The sequence below is a fragment of the Panulirus ornatus genome, chromosome 19 (genome assembly GCF_036320965.1).
Source record: "Panulirus ornatus isolate Po-2019 chromosome 19, ASM3632096v1, whole genome shotgun sequence".
NCBI lineage: Eukaryota > Metazoa > Arthropoda > Malacostraca > Decapoda > Palinuridae > Panulirus > Panulirus ornatus.
The window spans coordinates 59,423,080-59,443,519 of NC_092242.1; the positions used below are offsets into that span (position 1 = coordinate 59,423,080).

Genomic DNA, 20,440 nt, shown 5'->3' on the forward strand with positions numbered 1-20,440 from the left:
TGGAATTTATGGATGGGGTTGTTAGGGAGGTGAATGCAAGAGTTTTCGAAAGAGGGGCAAGTATGAAGTCTGTTGGGGATGAGAGAGCTTGGGAAGTGAGTCAGTTGTTGTTCGCTGATGATACAGCGCTGGTGGCTGATTCATGTGAGAAACTGCAGAAGCTGGTGACTGAGTTTGGTAAAGTGTGTGAAAGAAGAAAGTTAAGAGTAAATGTGAATAAGAGCAAGTTTATTAGGTACAGTAGGGTTGAGGGTCAAGTCAATTGGGAGGTGAGTTTGAATGGAGAAAAACTGGAGGAAGTGAAGTGTTTTAGATATCTGGGAGTGGATCTGGCAGCGGATGGAACCATGGAAGCGGAAGTGGATCATAGGGTGGGGGAGGGGGCGAAAATTCTGGGAGCCTTGAAGAATGTGTGGAAGTCGAGAACATTATCTCGGAAAGCAAAAATGGGTATGTTTGAAGGAATAGTGGTTCCAACAATGTTGTATGGTTGCGAGGCGTGGACTATGGATAGAGTTGTGCGCAGGAGGATGGATGTGCTGGAAATGAGATGTTTGAGGACAATGTGTGGTGTGAGGTGGTTTGATCGAGTAAGTAACGTAAGGGTAAGAGAGATGTGTGGAAATAAAAAGAGCGTGGTTGAGAGAGCAGAAGAGGGTGTTTTGAAATGGTTTGGTCGCATGGAGAGAATGAGTGAGGAAAGATTGACCAAGAGGATATATGTGTCGGAGGTGGAGGGAACGAGGAGAAGTGGGAGAACAAATTGGAGGTGGAAAGATGGAGTGAAAAAGATTTTGTGTGATCGGGGCCTGAACATGCAGGAGGGTGAAAGGAGGGCAAGGAATAGAGTGAATTGGAGCGATGTGGTATACCGGGGTTGACGTGCTGTCAGTGGATTGAGTCAAGGCATGTGAAGCGTCTGGGGTAAACCATGGAAAGCTGTGTAGGTATGAATATTTGCGTGTGTGGACGTATGTATATACATGTGTATGGGGGTGGGTTGGGCCATTTCTTTCGTCTGTTTCCTTGCGCTACCTCGCAAACGCGGGAGACAGCGACAAAGCAAAAAAAAAACAAAAAAAAAAACAAAAAAAAAAAAATATATATATATATATGTATATATATATATATATATATATATATATATATATATATATATATATATATATATATATATATATATACGTATGTATGATAGATTATTCTCTACACCAGACAATAAGAATGGAAAATAGAGTAATCTTGAAATATGAGAAGAACATATGTAATTGTTTGTTGTGTTGACCATCTCGCAATGTATTTCCACTGTATCTGGCGTCAGTTTGGCAAATATGGCCGTAAACGTTGTGGAGCATCTCCGGTACCGGCTCCCGATTTCTGTTGGCTCGAGAATAGTTTCGGTTCTAAGTTTCAGGTTGAGGTTAGGTATTAAGTTCTATTCCTAGGTTCTAGATGTTAGGTTAGATTAAAGAAAATGCGATGAACTCGTCTCGCTGAATCGATTGAATAGAATATTAGATAAAAAAAGAAAAGAAAAACGAGACACCGCGAGATCTAGCTCTCACGGTTCCCGAGCCTTGCCGAAATAGGGAACCGGTACCTGATACGGAGATGTTCTTTAGACATTTACCTGGTGAAACAAGGTGAGGCTAGACTGGGTGGGGGGGGGGGGGAGGTTTAGGTCGTACCGGGGACACCAGGTGAGGCAGGTCGTACCAGGAGTCACCAGGTGTTCCCGGTACGAAAAGCCTCACCTGGTGTCCCCCGGTACGACCTGCCTCACCTGGTGTCCCCCGGTACGACCTGCCTCACCTGGTGTCCCCCGGTACGACCAGCCTCACCTGGTGTCCCCCGGTACGACCTGCCTCACCTGGTGTCCCCCGGTACGACCTGCCTCACCTGGTGTCCCCCGGTACGACCTGCCTCACCTGGTGTCCCCCGGTACGACCTGCCTCACCTGGTGCCCCCCTGTACGACCTGCCTCACCTGGCGTCCCCCGGTACGACCTGCCTCGCCTGGCGTCCCCCGGTACGACCAGCCTCACCTGGTGTCTCCCGGTACGACCAGCCTCACCTGGTGTCTCCCGGTACGACCTGCCTCACCTGGTGTCCCCCGGTACGACCTGCCTCACCTGGTGGCCCCCGTACGACCTGCCTCACCTGGTGTCCCACGGTACGACCTGCCTCACCCGGTTACATCACCGACCTCCGTGAATGACGTCACTGGTGCAGGTGGTAATTATTGATGGATTGGCTGCAGTCTTGAAGGTCGGTAAAAGGTCGATCGCCAGCCTTTGTGCTTAGTTGGGTAGGGACGCGTAACACGGGTAGTGGGGGAGGAACGCGTCACGGGCAGTGGGGGAGGGACGGACGCGTAATACGGATAGCAAGAGGGGGGGTAGGGGGGAGGGATGCGTCACAGTTAGTGGACCGCGTCACAGGTAGTGGAGGAGGGACGGACGCGTAATACGGATGGGAAGGGGGGGAGGGAGGGATGCGTCACAGTTAGTGGACCGCGTCACAAGTAGTGGAGGAGGGACGTACGCGTCATACGAGTAGTAGGAGGGAGAAGCGCAGGGAGTGGAAGAGGAGAACATTACACGTAAAGGAGAAGAAACATATCACAGGTAATGGGGAAGGACCGCATCGCACAGCGAAGCAACGTAACAGGTAGTAATGGGGAAAGAAAAAATAGTTTCCCGTCACGTAATCTAGGCGAAGGATCGCCTCAGGTCGCAGGTGAGGAGCATAGCGACAATCAGAGACCTGTGAGTCGTGTGAGCCACACCAGAGCAAGTAACGACTTCGTACATTGTTGACGACACACACCGGCATAGCATTACGTATGATTATTTCAGCAGTCGCTTGTAAAATGTATGACGTTATCGGCGGCTCCTGCTATATTTAGCAGTTAGCAACACTCTCCTGCGATGTATTCTTGTCCATTTACTCGTATATCAAGCAGCAGAGTATATGACTTGTACACGTATCAGATTCTGAATTTGTAGTCTCCATTTGAAGACGACGATACCAATCTTGAGCACGACGACACGACCCTTAGATATGGTAAGACGCTTGACCACGACGACACCACGACCCTTGGGTGTGATAACCAGGCCTTTAAGTGGTCAGAGGTCACGCCATCGTACACAGGGGGTCGTACCTTCAAGCTCCAGGGTCGTACCGGCCAGCCCCAAGAGGTCACGGTAGATCCACCTCCTCTATCATTTCATTCCATTAATAAAAAGCTCTTTCATTTCTCGTAAACGAGATGTATACATTGATGTCACAGTTACAGGCAATGTTCTATTTCCTCTACTCGTTGGCAGTGACTTAACTCACTCATCAGTCCATTCCTTTGGCAGAATTATTCAGCACGAGATGAATAAACACCCAGCCATGATGGTTGTGTCAGTTGTTGTTGGTGAACGTATTCACGCCACACCGGGAGCGTGAAGCTGAACTTGACCTACGTGGCTCCCCTGGGTCATGCAGACTGAACTGGACTTGGTTTTGATGTAGTCATGATGGAGTGAGGGCTGACAACCTGGCACTTAGCTCTGAATTTCACTCTGTGGCGATGATCTTGGCCAAGCTGTCGTCCAGATTCCTTGAACTTGACCTCGAGGGCCGTTTGGCAGGCAGAGTCATGCAGACTATATTTGCCAGTCTGTATCGTGACAGACAGGGGGGATGTTAAGGGGGGAGGGCGGCGGCACGTGGGGTAGAGGGAGGAGAGAGCGGGGATGCAGGAATGGGGAGGAGGAGGGAAAGCTTTATACACGTAACACCAGAGGTGGAAATAAAGTCCGTCGTGGCCTCGGAAGAAAATATAACCAATGATGTTGATCACAAATACTCGATATACCAGCAGCCATGTTGAAGTCTACTTGCAGGTCTCCTTCATCACCAGGAGGTGGCAGTGCGTACGCTATTTCTGTCCTTGAGCCATACTCCCGTCAGACCCTCTTAGAAGAAACGCCGTGATCACCGTACAATCGGGTCTGCTTGCTGGGTCGCGCCCTGCGACACGCTGCCGCCAGGAAACGTGGCCACACATTGCGCCAGATGCGTAGTCTGGCCTGCTTGACGCCAAGGAGGGTTGGCCAAGGTCTAGAAAGAAGATGGGGGGGGGGGGGGGGGAATAGAAGGTGTGGTGTGGGGTAGGGGGGAGGAAGTTGAAATGAAGGCCATTCATTTTCTACTCTGAAGATGTTAGTCGCTGTGGTGACATTAGGTTCTGTTGACCGGATGTGATCTACACGTAGTGGACAAAGTTTGGCTTCATTCAGACGAGTTCCTTTCATTGATGATGATGATGATGTGGATCACGATGTTTCATGCTCGTTCGCCGTTTCCCGCATTAGCCAGGTTGCGTCAGGGACAGACGAAAAAAAAAAAGGGCCGCATAGCTCACATCTGTTCTCTAGCTGTCATATGTAATGCACCGAAACCACAGCTCCTTACACACAACCAGGCCCTACAGACCCCTTCATGGCTTCCCCAGCCTCTCCACATGCCTTAGCCTAGTCCGTTGACAGCACGTCGCCCCCCGTAAACCATATTACTGCGATGCACCCCATCCCGTGTACTGTTAATACCGTATACCCTGCGGCAAAAAGATTGTGTATGCAATAACACGGTAGATGTAGATGTAATAACACGGTAGATGTAAATGTAATAGCACGGTAGATGCGTGCATAAGTAGAAAAGTTCATTTGTAAATGTTGAATAAAGACTATCAACATTCTCAAGATCGAGAAAATACGTGTAAATGAAGGACTTGACACATGATAAGTCAGCTATAACAGAACCTCTGACTAATTTACAAACGTAGATATCTTTAAAAAGAGATACTACTCTTACAGGAGATGTGAAGGTCAGTGAGTTTTTGGATCATTTTCTCCCGGTCAAGTGACTCTCTCTCTCTCTCTCTCTCTCTCTCTCTCTCTCTCTCTCTCTCTCTCCCTAACCCCATTTGCCTTTTGTAAGATACGAACCGTGTTGCTGGCGAGCCTCTTGGCGGGCGTTTTGCATTGTTATATTAATGGTGATGGGAAGCTCGTTGACAGTAATAGTGCAAGGTTTTACTCCTGGTGTGATGGATGGTGATGATAGTGTAGATGAGGGAGAGGATGATGATGATGGTAGTGATGCACTAGTAGAAAGTGGAGAGGGAAAGTTGATGATGATACAACGTGAGATGATAGTGAGGGTGCAGAAGGTGGTAGTCGTTGATGGTGACGGTGATTGGGATGATGATGTTACGTAGGGAAGATAGTGACGACGGGAGACCAGTGTATGATGGCAATGGTGGTTGTGGTGATGGAAAGATAATGATGGCGTATCTGGTGATGATACGGGAGGTGGCGATGGTGGTGATGATAGCTGATGATGATGGCCGGTAGTTTCATGTTCATGTTATTAAAACCTTATTGAACCTTGTTAGGCCACACAGTTATTGCATTCTGATTCCAAATATCTGGTCTTTTATGCTCTTTTTTTTTCTAATAAGGAAGGTAATGAAAAGAACGAGGGATTTAAGAAATCAAAGTACATTCGAAAACGAGAGGAAGTCTTGAAGAGAATTGGAAATTAGTCGAGTGAGGTGAAATAGAAGATTTGAGGGAGTTAAAGCCGAGGGCGAAAGGCTCTCTGGATTTCTGTACTCACCTTGGCTTCGAGTTCCAGACCTGGAACAGAACAGTACTTGGCGACCGCCTCTCTCGCCTCCACTGTACCTGAAAAAGAAATGTGAAATTGCAGACATTGTTCTAGAGATGTCCCTCAGCGAAGAGCTTCTAACCTCTTCTGTTAAAGTTCCAGAGCCCAGGGAGTGAGACATCGCCTGCATGTTCAGGTCTCATAATTCAAGAAGGAAGATTTTTGCTCTCTTGCTCTGCAGGCGAAGTCCAGACACTACGAAGGAATCCCGGGTGTTATGGCCTAAGAGGGTTCCTCAGCCTAATGAGTAAACTGACCAAAGACGCTCCTGAGAGATGTTTGTTTTACCTAAATGTTGCCGGGGAATACCTGGCTCACATTTCCCATGTATATAATGAATATCTGTTTCATGCATCTGGCTCCTCCGGATCGTCCCAAACAGGCTGGATTGAAGGTTTGGTTTGCAAATCCAGACCTGTGGCTGAAGACACTGTTGTCCGTCCAGGCTCAAGTGACGAAGACTTAAATGCTCCAGACAAAGGGAACGAAAACTTTTCCTGTACGTTCAAGAATGTCGGGAGGAAGACCTGGCCTACACATACCAAGATTATGGAAAAAGAATATAATGATCAGTTCTATACAGACATCTTGGGTGATGTGAGCATGACCCTTGACGTAAGCCGTCAGATCGTACCGTCATCCTCGAGGTCGTGTCGTCGTGCATTCTAATACTGCAGGAAGTAGCCTCACTCCAGTGGTCTGATGATGATTTCAGTACGCTCCAGGCAAACACGGACACAAGCAGACATCCTTAAGAAATCATTCCCCCCACCCCCTCCTCCTCCTCCTCCTCCTCCTCTCCTTCAGCTTAAAGTTCACCCTCAGATCAAAGTTATGATGGAGTGGCCAAGAAACTGACAGTACTGTACTTGAGCACTGCTGATTCATTATTCGTTTACGAGAACTTACGATGAGAGTTTGCCAAAAGGCGAGAAGCGTAGCTCTCACCGCAAGAAAATCTAGAGTTATGAAGAAAGAAGTCGTGTGAGTTACATATAGCTAGTGAGTAATGTCTTGATGATAATCGAGATGTTACCCAATAATGCATCTAAACCAAGAGCTGCTGAGGATAAATCTGTGAGTAATGATGTAAGACGTGACAGAGCCCTGGAATCTATTGGTCCATTAAGTGTATTACCAACTGCTTATGTGGTTGGCCCGAGTAATATGAATGAGAAGATTCAAGATGAAATGTGGTGTCATATCAAGATTTATGGAGGGAAGGAACTGGCACCAATGACGTATATTGAATCGTTTTCTGAGCCTGTTGTAATCGATGAAGATTAAGGAGTCGAGGCCTCTCTCTGTGCAGGTATGAGATCCAGGGATACTAAATGCGTGTGTTCCGATGCTCTGTCTAGAATGAGTGACGCCAGCACTGAACACCAGGGAAAAAGACTCGCACCTCACTTTTACTGCACCTTCGTCCATTCGGACTTTGGTTTTCGTGGTGTGTTTACTCAAAGTCTCAGGTCCTCCCTAGTGTGGAGGAGGGAGGACTCTGGACCCTTTACCTTTGGCTTCTTTCCTAAGGGATCCCTTGGAAGGCCCAGGAAGAGAAAGGTCTTAAGAACAAGGGTAGAATAACAAGACATCATTAACAAATTGATTTTCAGAGATAAACCTCAGTCAGAATTGATGCATAAACATCTACCTCGTTCCGCAAACTCTCTAGAACCATCAGAATTCCACTGATTTAACAGTCACAGGCTCAAGAGGTCAAATGTCACAGAAGTGCTGCAGATGCTTCCTAGAACCCTCCAGTTCCGGCCTCCGCGTCCGTCCGCATGTCCATATTGATAGAGCCGAACACTAAGCTGACGAGAACTCTGGCTACAAAAGCTTTGTCGTTACTTTGGAATTGAAACCGTAGAAAAGCCAGACTGAATCTTTTGGGCGAGTCTCTTAGTGGTTTAATCATCGAGAGGTACGAGGACAGGGCTACAAGAGTCTACTGTATGAAGTAGTCAAGAGATCAGTGTCTTTATATATATATATATATATATATATATATATATATATATATATATATATATATATATATATATATATATATATATAATGATAATTGATTACTGAGCTGTGAATATGGCTTTCCCGTGTCGGGGCTGAAGTTAATGACTGTTTGAAAAGATGTTCCTCTGTCACGTGCAAACTAAATGGCAAGTCTCAGGCTCTCCTGCAGTAGTAATACAGTAATTATCGAAGTGGTTTATGAAAATTCGTAAGATGTTATCCCAGACAATATATGTGGAATGTAGTGTTCAGTCTGGCGCTAGCGTAATCTTGCTAAAGGAACAGACACGCAAGCAACCAGGTGTCGAGAGCAGAAGAAACGCTCTGGCGAAGAGGAAGGCGTCCAAGATGAGAAGGGAGAGAGGAAGAAGAACTGATGGGTTTTGAACTGTCTTTTTAGGAGGCAACTCAATGGGGAAGGAAGGTGTACCGTGTGTAATGCTGAGGTCAGTGGCTTGCAACAGTTAAAGGTCAAAAGGAGCCAGACATTGCATCGTCCATGAAAAGATGTACAGTGTACAAAAACTGGAATGATTGGAAGGTGGAGGAAGAGAGCTTTTCCCACGTTGTGTGAGCAATACCCCATAACACACACGAATCAACCTTCTGTAAAGCTTCAGTGGTTGCTCCTGGGGGGAGGGGAATCCGATATAGGGTTGCACAACCTGAGCAGAATGCGTCCGCCTCTCTCTCTCTCTCTCTCTCTCTCTCTCTCTCTCTCTCTCTCTCTCTCCTCTTTTTTGTACATAAGCTTAACTGTACCAGTTATTGTCCAACAGAGCTGGTGGAGGGGGAGTTGAATAATTGCCGTGTATATATTGACAGACTTAAGGAATGAAAAATAAAAGTCTTTAGACAATGTAATAAGATGAAAGAAGACTTATATGAGAGGAAAAAAAAAGGGAAAATAAGGCTCTTAGTATCAAGTTGAGTACATTACGTGTATACCTATAGGGTGTGTTGGTTAGGCACAATGGTTACAACTGCAGGAGAAATTATGAACCATTTAATGTATTGCATCCGAGCAGGAGGACTGCGTGTGGCCTTACAGAGTGTGTGTCTGCTCGGTCCGTGTGGTGAACCAGAGATAAACACTCCCTTGATATCACAAAGACGTCTTTATAAAGAGACAATTTTTCTTTTGTCTGGTTATGAATTCTGCCTCCATTATGAAATATCTGTGTTCACCCAACATGATTTAGTTCATCGATTTATAATATCACATCGTAATCGCGGGTTTTGAATTTGGTGCATCCATCTCGACTGTAGCGGGGCAAAGTAATATACAAACGCCACTGTTAAGACTGCAGTAGGTCATGGAGACGACCAAGTTATATCTTGCAGTCTTTGACCTCGAGCCGCCACACCCACGAGCACTCTGAAGGAAACTAAAACCATATTTTCAAGAGATTATCTCTTCTTCTGACTGTACATATCTACAGCAGGAGTTCCGTAGCGAACATAGTAAGGATATCATAGTAGTAAGGCGGGAGTCAGACTGTAAAAGTGTCTCTTGAACGTTCCATCTTTCCTCCCGAACCCCCCACCGCTACCCACACAAACACCCGGCTCCTGTGTGGTTCAGCCAGGCAGAGGTGGCGATCACTTCCACCTCGTCCTTTCTTTCCCTCTCTCTCTCCATCTGCGATATTTAATGTTCCCTCTAATGAGAGAGAGAGAGAGAGAGAGAGAGAGAGAGAGAGAGAGAGAGAGAGAGAGAGAGAGATTCCCCGCAGAGACAGTTGCAAGTGCTAATGTAATGACTGGTGACGCAGTGGGTAGATTAAGTCCCCGCAAGGTTGCTTGCCTTGGGCTTGTTGCCATGTGTCTGCCTGCACGAACGACGCTGCACGCGCACACATGCACACACACACACACACACACACACACACACACACACACACATCTGGGCTTGACTGAGCACTATGTGACGTCAGTTCTCTCACGCAGCAGCCAACAACCAACGTCTGGTAACCGAAGAGAGAAAGAGGCCGCCAAAAGAAGGACCTGTAGGCTTTGTCACAGAACCTGGCGAATCTAACAGCAGGAAAACAAAGATAACATACATCATCGTAGTGACGATACAGGAAGTTATAAACAGTGGGAAAGAGGAGGAAGAGGAGGAGGAGGAGGTGGTTCCTGGCGATGGTATTTCAGTTGCTCGACAGGTTTAGTAATGATCGAGGGACAGCCGCGCGTCCTGAGGTGCTCCCACTTTGCTGCTGTGCTGGTGGTGGTAGCCGGTGAAGGGGCCCGGGTTGAGCGCCACCTCCCTGAAGCCATCGTCCTTTCCTACTCGCCTCTAGGAGTGCCCCTGGATCTCAACCACCAAAGGTTTTTGGGACGTTGTTACTGCCAGTTAGGGCGGGTGAGTCACGTTTATCCCCGGTACACATATACATTTTTCAGGAATGTCCTAACCAGACGTAGTCGCCAGCCATGTCGACCAAGGTCACCACCACCTCCTCCTCCTGGTCTGTAACTCGATCATTGTGATCACTGGTGTCGCTTTTGTTTGATTGATCCGTTGTTCTTGTTTTCCCATTCCACTTCCAGTCTGCTACCAAGATCATGTTCATTTCTTATTCCTGGACGACACTCAGACTTCACAGCCTCTAAATTCATTGTCACTGAGCTGCAATATCTACACAAGGATCACTGGGAACTTTGTAGGAAAATAATATGCAAATGAAAACTGAACTAAGAATTATATAAGTGAATTACACTTGAATAAACCAGCTATAACTTAAAACTTGTGAGAACGAAGTAACAAGATGGGACAATAAGAGGGTTGTGTGTCGCGCTGGTGGACACAGTGTAAGAACCCGAATTTCAACTGCAGACCAAATGTTGGTATCAGCATAAGCTTTAGTTTTCCTAATACGTCATCGCTTCCCATGAGGAAGTTCAGTCAGCAGGAATACACACACACACACACACACACATACACACACACACATATATATATATATATATATATATATATATATATATATATATATATATATATATATATATATATATATATATTTATAATGTCTCTTATTCTCCACCAAAGATTCCAGTCACGGACCATTGTGCTCACTGAAGCCAAGTTCTTAATCAAAACATAAATCAAAAAAGGTCGAGGAAAGAAAATGATATGGTAAAGGTATAGAAAAGATCGATGAAAAAAAAGCGGAAGAAAATGTAAGGATAAGATCAGATAGAAAGTTGGAATTTGATTTCGTAAGTTATCTTTAGTGAGAGACAGAGTAAGATCATCGGTGCCAAGACAGAGGGTGTAAGATAGATCATCTCTGTCAGCCTCTATATATATATATATATATATATATATATATATATATATATATATATATATATATATATATTTCATATTTGTTCGCCCGTTTCCAGCGTTAGCGCCAGGAACAGACGAAGAATGGCCTCATCCGCTCTCCGTCATTCGTAATGTCACCGGACAGCGCCTGCTTCAGGAAGCGCCTTTGGTAAATAGTCGTCTTTTGGTGAAGCTGAACCAGGGTCACCTGACGAAACAAAGTACAGCCTCGTCCAAGGCCTTCTTCATTCAGGGTACATCGTGTCCTTGCTACTCAGTGAGTGTAGCCGAACCCCTGAAGAAGGTGACATGGTCAAAACCAAGAACCTTTCAAAAATATTTCTAGCGAGTAAACAAATGTATGTATATATATATATATATATATATATATATATATATATATATATATATATATATATATATATATATATATATGTGTGTGTGTGTGTGTGTGTGTCTGTAAAAGCATATGAGCAGAGGACCAACCTGTGCTGGGGGCGTATCCGTTATGCTTGAAGCTCCGTATGGATTCGACTAGGGCTTCGGTGATCTCCTTGGTTGGTTTTAAGTTTCCGAACACAGTTGGGTCACCTAGGAAATAGAGGAAAAAAAAAAGTTATTTTCTTATCAAATCAGTTTTATAGTAAGAGGGAATTTTAAGATAACAATAAATATTTTTTTTGTAAGACATGAATATAATTATGGAACATGTATGTATAATGTATATATAATGTATGTATATGTATAATGTATTTATGATGAATGCATAATGTGTATGTAATGTATGTATCATGTATATATCATGTATGGACGAAAGTTGGGGGTCAGATTGCAGGTGTTTGACCTCCCAGGTCAACCACCTGCGGGCCCTTATAGCTGCTGCCTGTTCGGTTATGCTGGTCATTTCCAAGGTAGACTCCATCCAGCGTCTGTTGGCTTAGCAGCTTCGTACTGCAGGCGGTGTCCACCAAGTGCTTGGCCTGGATTGCATCACCACTTGTGTTACTTACACTTCGCTGACCCCCTCCCCCCCTTTAAGTGCAACGGTCTAGTTCACTGAGTACGATGACTTGATCAATTAAGGACGATAACCTATCGTCCGAAGCACGAAGACTTTAACACATTCAAGTAAGATGACTGAACCTTATGAGTACGAAGACTTTACGTCTCCTTACTCAAGAGGTTACGCTGCCGTACTCAAGGGGTTAAGTCGCCTTAAGAGATTAAAGTCGCCGTACTCAAGAGGTTAAGTGTGAGGTGTCAGGTGCAGGAGGTCATCCTCCAGCCTGGCTCGCCCTTCTGGTGAGTAAAATGACGGAAGAGACCTCCTTACGAATCCTCTTACCCACCTTCCTTGTTCTCCAATACCCTTCACCTTTGCTCTACACACCAGACTGCTACCACTCAACACCCTCCTCCTACTATTCAACCCCCTAACCCCCTCTCCCACCGACCACTTACATAACCTATACCAGTTCTTACTGGCTGAGCGACCGTGGGGTGCTGGGAGGGGTACCTTGTCTGTGTCGAAGTCATGGGGCAGGGGGTAGAGTGAGGGTGAAGGTGATCTAAGGCGGAGGGAAAGATCTAGAAACACTACAAGTACTTGAGGAACGGGTTAGTAACGATGGACGACTTTATATATATATATATATATATATATATATATATATATATATATATATATATATATATATATATATATATAAACTAGTGTTTAGTATATTCTGGCAAGCTAGGATGCTGACAGAAGCGCCCTGGGCTGTAACACTAGGAACGTTCATATCTTTCATTCCAAGAACCGTATTAACGTAAGGACAAAGGCGATCATGATCAGAGAAGACCTGGTGCAAAGTGAACGAAGAATACAAGACTGCTGCCCCGCCAGCCTTAGAGATCTTGACCCACCGAATTCCGCAGAACGTTCTAGAACCACATACGTCCAGCTACCCAGCCCGGGGAACGGGTGAACATTCTGCAACATTCTCTTCTCGAATGTCTCGCATTATCTCCGTCATCTACTGGAGAATGGCGTTTCATTCGGTGGAAGATGAAGAAAAGGGAACGCTAACGATAACTTCGTAAGGCAAGAATAGAAAAAAAGAAGTCATCTCGAAAGTCACTCGAAATGACTTCTGACAGGTAGAGTTAGTACTGCGCTTGCAACTATACGCTGTTGTGTATAGCTCTGCAATGACGCTAGCTGGGAACAGCTAGGGCCTCCCTGAGGCGTTACTGCCCCGAGGTAGTACATGAGCGAGGACCTCGCTGTGTCAACGTCACTGCCCCGCTCTTCCAGTGTGCTGACGGAAGCAGAGTCTTCTCTGGCGTAAGCAGATGTGTCGAGTCTCCTGCAGTGGGCGGGAAGACATGCAAGTCAGCTGAGGTTTCCTGTTGTTTTTTTTTTCGCTAAATTGACATAAATCTCCCGCGTTGCGATCACTCTACACGCTCCCGAAACGAACGTCTTTCGTATTTGGCGTCAGACGCCTTATTTAAAAGAACTGATTAAGATTTTACTCACAGTCATACTGTTTATATTGACTCAAGTGATAAAATGTGAACGCATAGTAGCTTGCGGCTCAATACATGTGAACTTTTATATTCTTAGCAACATTTTTCGCTACTTTTGTGCACGATTTTAGCGATATTCGCAAATGAGACAAGTTGGCAACTATGCATCTGGCCCGCCCACCTGGCCTGAGGCAGAGCTGGCCTGTTTCTTACTGTTAGTTCTTGGTTATTCCTGCCTGCTGCTTTTGCATCTCCCTCCGCTCGTGTGCAAGCATCTTTACATACCCTTCATGGTACACACCATGGGGTAGATACAGGATCACTCTCTTTGGAATTTAGTCTCGTAATGGAAAGATGGCTTGAATTTATCCCAGGGAGGTCGCTAGGTTCATTCGACAATTGTCATCTGCCTTCAGGATCTTCCAAATTTGGCACCTCTGCGTTTAAGTTTGGTGTTCCTGTCTGAGCCAGTTAAAAATATTTGGTGCTTATTTCTAGGCTTCTGTAAGGTCTCTCCCTGGTTATGTCTTTTGTTTGTACCCCTGAGTCAGGTCAGAAAGTCAGGCTATTGCTGGGAGAAGTTTGATTGTTTGTGGAACTGGATAGGATGGCTTCCAGGCCTTTAATATAATAGCTGAAGTCCTTACAGGACACAGGCAACACTTTTAAAAACTCGTTCCTTTGGGCATGATGACATAACGCTGACACAAACCCTGACTACACTGACATAACCTCATGGCTACACTGACACAAACCCTGACTACACTGACATAACTTCCTGGCTACACTCGACATAACCCCCTGACTACACTGACATAACCTCATGGCTACACTGACATAAACTCATGGCTACACTGACATAACCCCCTGACTACACTGACATAACCTCCTGGCTACACTGACATAACCCCCTGGCTACACTGACATAACCCCCTGGCTACACTGACATAACCTCATGGCTACACTGACATAACCCCCTGGCTACACTGACATAACCTCCTGGCTACACTGACATAACCCCCTGGCTACACTGACATAACCTCATGGCTACACTGACATAACCCCCTGGCTACACTGACATAACCTCATGGCTACACTGACATAACCCCCTGGCTGCACTCGACATAACCCCCTGGCTACACTGACATAACCTCCTGGCTACACCCGACATAACCCCATGGCTACACTGACATAACCCCCTGGCTACACTCGACATAACCTCCTGGATGAAAATAATTGAGCCCCTCTGCTACAAGGACCACTAGATAGATCACGCAATAGCAAGCCAGCCAGCCAGCTCTTGCGTCACGTGATCACCGTGAGTGCCCGTTGTCGGCAACTCAGGGTTATCCGCTAATACCAGTTTCCTTCCATAGACCTCGAGGCTTTGGAACGTCTCTCTCTCTCTCTCTCTCTCTCTCTCTCTCTCTCTCTCTCTCTCTCTCTCTCTCTCTCTCTCCCCCCCACCGTGTGTCTTTCCTAACAGCTACGATCTGTGCCTTTTTCCAAGGGCAAATTTTCTACGTCCTCCAAATGTCTTGAGATATATTTCCTCTTTTCGCATTGCTTCCTCACCTTATCCACCCGTTCATAGGCCTCGATTGATCGGGCCCTCTGTGCTCGACTGGAGCCTCCAGATTGAAGGGAAAGACATGACGTCGCCCTGGCTACAGTGACAAACCGGACTCACAGTGACATGCTTACATCACAGTTGAGTACTGTGACGTAACTCCTGAGCACGAGCAATTACAAGCGTGGACAGTGATGACCTAAGACTTCAGGGACGACCGTTTGAGTGCTGTGACTCGCCCATTGAGTGCGATGACCCACGGACCCTCAAGTAAGATAGTTCACCTCCCGGGAGTACGACGACCTAACCCCTTCGAGAACGATCATTCCACCCGATGAGTACGATAATTCATCCCCTGAGGTACGATACCTTAAACCCACATATTACAATTTAGGTCTTTCAGTACGATGACTTTTTTTACGTAATGAACTCGCTGACCTACGGTAAGCAGACTTAGGAGACACTGGGGATAAAGACGGGTCAAGAAGGCGGAGGTCTGGGTCGATATTGGTTCGAGCTGAGAGGTGGTACTTAATTGTGTTAGGAGGGGAGACGTAGCACCGTCTCCTGCACAAAGACAGCGACTAGAGCCGAGTGGGGAAATGATCGTGTCTGATAAAGGATAAGATAGATAGGTAGATTGGTAGATAGATAGAAGGATTAATAGGTCGGTAGACTGATTGTCAGAAAGATGGATAGCAATATATATATATCTTTCTTTTTTCTTTCATACTATTCGCCATTTCCCGCGTTAGCGAGGTAGCGTTAAGAACAGAGGACTGGGCCTTAGAGGGAATATCCTCACCTGGCCCCCTTCTCTGTTCATTCTTTTGGAAAAAAAAACAAAAAAACGAGAGGAGAGGATTTCCAGCCCCCCGCTCCCTTCCCTTTTAGTCGCCTTCTACGACACGCAGGGAATACGTGGGAAGTATTCTTTCACCCATATATATATATAACCTACATTCAATGAGAACCGATCACTTTCCTCTCTTCCTACACGTACACATGCCTTACATCCTCGATAAAAACTTTTCACTGCTTCTAACAACTTGCCTCCCACACCATATATTCTTAATACCTTCCACAGAGCATCTCTATCAACTCTATCATACGCCTTCTCCAGATCCATAAATGCTACATACAAATCCATTTGCTTTTCTAAGTATATATATATATATATATGGAAAAACAGGAAAAGGGAACACGATAAATTTGGGAACTTATTGTGTTTCATTTTCCTGTGTTTTTTGCATATACTACATCATGCGCACCACTGTGACCTCTTGCAATATATGTATATATATATATATATATATATATATATATATATATATATATATATATATATATATATATATATATATTTATTTTGCTTTGTCGCTGTCTCCCGCGTTTTTGAGGTGGCGCGGGGAGGCAGACGAGGGGGTGGCCCAACCCACCCACATACACAATGTATGTACATGCACGTCCACACACGCAGGTATGCATACCTATACATCTCAATGTACACATATATATGCACACACAGACACATACATATATACTCATGCGCACGGTTCACCCTGTCTGCCTTTATTCGTTCCTATCGCCACCTCGCCACACATGGAATAGGGGATAAAGAATACTTCCCATGTATTCCCTGCATGTTGTAGAAGGCGACTAAAAGGGAAGGGAGCTGGGGGCTGGAAATCCTCCCCTCTCGTTTTTTTTTTATTATTTTCCAAAAGAAGGAACAGAGAAGGGGGTCAGCTGAGGATATTCCCTCAAAGGCCCAGTCCTCTGTTCTTATCGCTACCTCGCTAACGCGGGAAATGGCGAATAATATGAAAGAAAGATATATATATATATATATATATATATATATATATATATATATATATATATATATATATATATATATATATATATATATATATATCCCCTTATGAGGATAGGGGAGAAAGAATACTTCCCACGTATTCCCTGCGTGTCGTAGAAGGCGACTAAAAGGGGAGGGAGCGGGGGGCTGGAAATCCTCCCCTCTCGTTTTTTTTTTTTTTATTTTCCATAAGAAGGAACAGAGAAGAGGGCCAGGTGAGGATATTCCCTCAAAGGCCCAGTCCTCTGTTCTTAATGCTACCTCGCTATCGCGGGAAATGGCGAATAGTATGAAAATGAAAAAAAAAAAAAAAAATATATATATATATATATATATATATATATATATATATATATATATATATATATATATATATATATCCTAGTTTAAACCAATTACCCGGTTTATCGATTGAGCCGTCGGGGGAGTATGAATAGCTGGAATGACTGGGGAACTACTGCCGCGACCCTGGGCGGCATGCGTCATGGTCAGCAATGCTGCTAAGCTCTACACCACCGACGTTCGAAACCACCAGTGACTTGTCCTTTAAGAACAATGCTTTAACTTAGTGAGATCCAGTAAGAAAGCTGTTCCTGGTGAACAGATCCTGTTACAATGCGGTTTCTAGAGGAACGGAACCTTTTAGAAAACGTGTCCTGGTTGGACGTAGCCTGGTACATTCAATGCTCCAGTGGGACACTACTAGTTATCAACACAGCCCAACCTTGAGTTGAGTAGAAGGATTACCTTAGAAATAGTGAATTAGAATCCTAGTCTCACTTCAGCATAGCTTTAGAATCCCCGTGTCAGGTAGATATAACGTGTTACAATGCTTGCCTGAGTTAAACATAACATGTTGAGGTACTCCGTCGTCTCGCACATGGCCTCCTGCTGTGCAGGCTTAGAAAAAAGTTAACGTAACATATCATGAGCAAGTTGAACATCGTGGGTGCCATTTCAGACCCACGTTCTTCCGCCAGATGGATTAGGGGTGTAAATGACCTTCTCAGCCATGGCATACGTGTCCGTGGCCTCTTCAGCTATACAGTACATGATTACTTTAGGCATGGTGTACAAGGCTTCCTCTGACTAGCGTTCTTTCTTCCCCTCCGCTAAGATATTCTATACGTCAAAGAAGTAGACCCCATTATTTCTAACTGGAGATCCAGCTCCTTTTCCGCTCTTCAGTGTGGCGCAGTGTCAAATGCTTTCTGGCAGTCCAGATACAGATAATCTCCCTAGCCTTTTTTTTTTTTTTTATGTGAAACAGAACTTACCCTCTCGTAGAAATATAAGAACTGTGTGTGTGTGTGTGTGTGTGTGTGTGTGTGTGTGTGCGTGTGTGTGTGTGTGTGTCTGTGTTCAGGCCTCCTCTTCACTTTCATCTCTGCAGTGGAAATGATACAATATACTCTATGATGTATTTCTCTGTATTTGTGATACGCATCCTTTTGAGTGTGCTCACAGGCACTGCATGTGTAAATCATTTTCGTATGGTAATGTCCGCATTATGTTTCATACAGTCTAACCTACACACTTCGATATTTGAGATACGATATTTTACGTGATGAGGGAGCATGGCTACTTTGTGCATGTGGAAAGATACATTTGTAGGTAATCGTATAACTGCAGTGCAGGTGTATGTTCTTTGTAGGAGGGTTGTGTACGCGCTGTATGAAGGAGGAATGCTTGCCAGAGTCAAAGTGAAGAATCACCGAAGTTGTTTAACACCGAAGTTGTTTAACATTATTTACAATAACAGCTCAAGACACTGTGTTTTCGATGTTGTGATAGTGTACCACAAGGTCTGCGCCAGTAGTGGGAACCTTTGAAAAAAATAAAAGAAAAGAAGAAAATTAGATAAATAAAAAAGAATAAAGAAGAAAAAAGTATGAAAAAGAAGGAAAATACACTTCATACAGAAAGTTAAAAAGAAAAGAAAGAAGTCTGCAAAAGTCTGTTATAAGAATAGTGGCTAAAGATCCCAGGGTGACACACATTCCACACAGACAAGGAAAAAAAATTTACTAAAAACCCTATAAAAGAACTCCATAAACCTACGCACAAAAAAAAAAATGAGAGCGCCTTAAAGCCCATTCAGAAAGCCACCGTTAACAGAAACAAAAAAGAATATTTGAAACTGGTGGAAAAACTCCATTGTTTGTGCCCGGGAGAGAGAGAGAGAGAGAGAGAGAGAGAGAGAGAGAGAGAGAGAGAGAGAGAGGGTTGGGGGGTACTTGTTCTCCAGAGCGAGGTGCTCATCACAGCACAACACGACGCAGGTCTTGTCCACCGCTGCAGGAACTACTGGCGGACATTTCCCAGTCATGGTTTTATGCTGAAAAGGTTTTAAGAGGTGAAGCGCCCGCCGCGAGCGATGCCTGGTCGACGGGAAGAAATGTACGAAAAGGAAGAACAAGAGAGAGAGAGAGAGAGAGAGAGAGACTAAAGAGGAGCGTGGTGATGTAAACCTCTTCCCGGAGGCCATAACCAGAGTATCCAACCCTATATTAATGGCGGTGCTCTCCTGGCCTGGCCTGGCCTGGCCTGCTTGTTGTATACATCTAGCCGTGCAGCTGCGTCACTCACTCTAGGCCCCGTAGCCAATCCTTGCGTAAGAACTTCTAAAGTCTTCAGCCAGTCGTGACAGCTAATCGTCACCCTACACAATCATATATATATATATATATATATATATATATATATATATATATATATATATATATATATATATAATTTTTTTCATACATATTCGCCATTTCCCGCACTAGCGAGGTAGCGTTAAGAACAGAGGACTGAGCCTTAGAAGAAATTTCCTCACTTGGCCCCCTTCTCTGTTCCTTTTTTTGGAAAATTAAAAACGGAAGGGGAGGATTTCCAGCCCCTGCTCTCTCCCATTTTAGTCGCCTTGTACGACACGCATGGAATACGTGGGAAGTATTCTTTCTCCTCTATCTCCAGGGATAATATATATATATATATATATATATATATATATATATATATATATATATATATATATATATATATATATATATATATTTATTTATCCTGTATCAATTTTTCTTTGGGGTTTTGGCGTGATGAGTGAAGTTTGTTTAGGAAGCAGTGGATGTACGTGGTTGTCAGCTAACGTGTAAAAATATTAATGGATATCCCAGACTCGTTACTCATTCTCTATTAAGAGGAAAAAATAAAAGATTCTAGCCAGATTCATACCACAGAACGAAGATAAACATTCGACAGCAAATCATGGTTTTGTCATGGTTTTGATAACAGTTTGCAAAGTTCAAACTGCGACATTACCCGCGTCATCTTCAGTCATTCTCGTCACACGTTGATCACATTGCGGTCAAACTCCCCCGTCCACTGATATACCGAAACCACAATTCTCGAGAAAACGAGGACTGCTTGATGTACAGCGGTTTGCTCGATCTTAC

At 44.7% G+C, this 20,440-nt stretch overlaps 1 protein-coding gene across 3 annotated transcripts in view; it reads right to left on the minus strand.

Moving 5' to 3' along the window:
- Positions 1-20,440, minus strand: part of LOC139755549 (tyrosine aminotransferase-like) — a 95,542-nt gene that overhangs the window by 38,159 nt on the left and 36,943 nt on the right. For all 3 annotated transcript variants that reach the window (XM_071673995.1, XM_071673994.1, XM_071673993.1), the window contains exons 3-4: positions 11,545-11,649; positions 5,673-5,740 (exon numbers count right to left, since the gene is read on the minus strand). In XM_071673995.1, the coding sequence (XP_071530096.1) occupies positions 5,673-5,740; positions 11,545-11,649 (173 nt within the window). The remainder of the gene's footprint in view (positions 1-5,672; positions 5,741-11,544; positions 11,650-20,440) is intronic.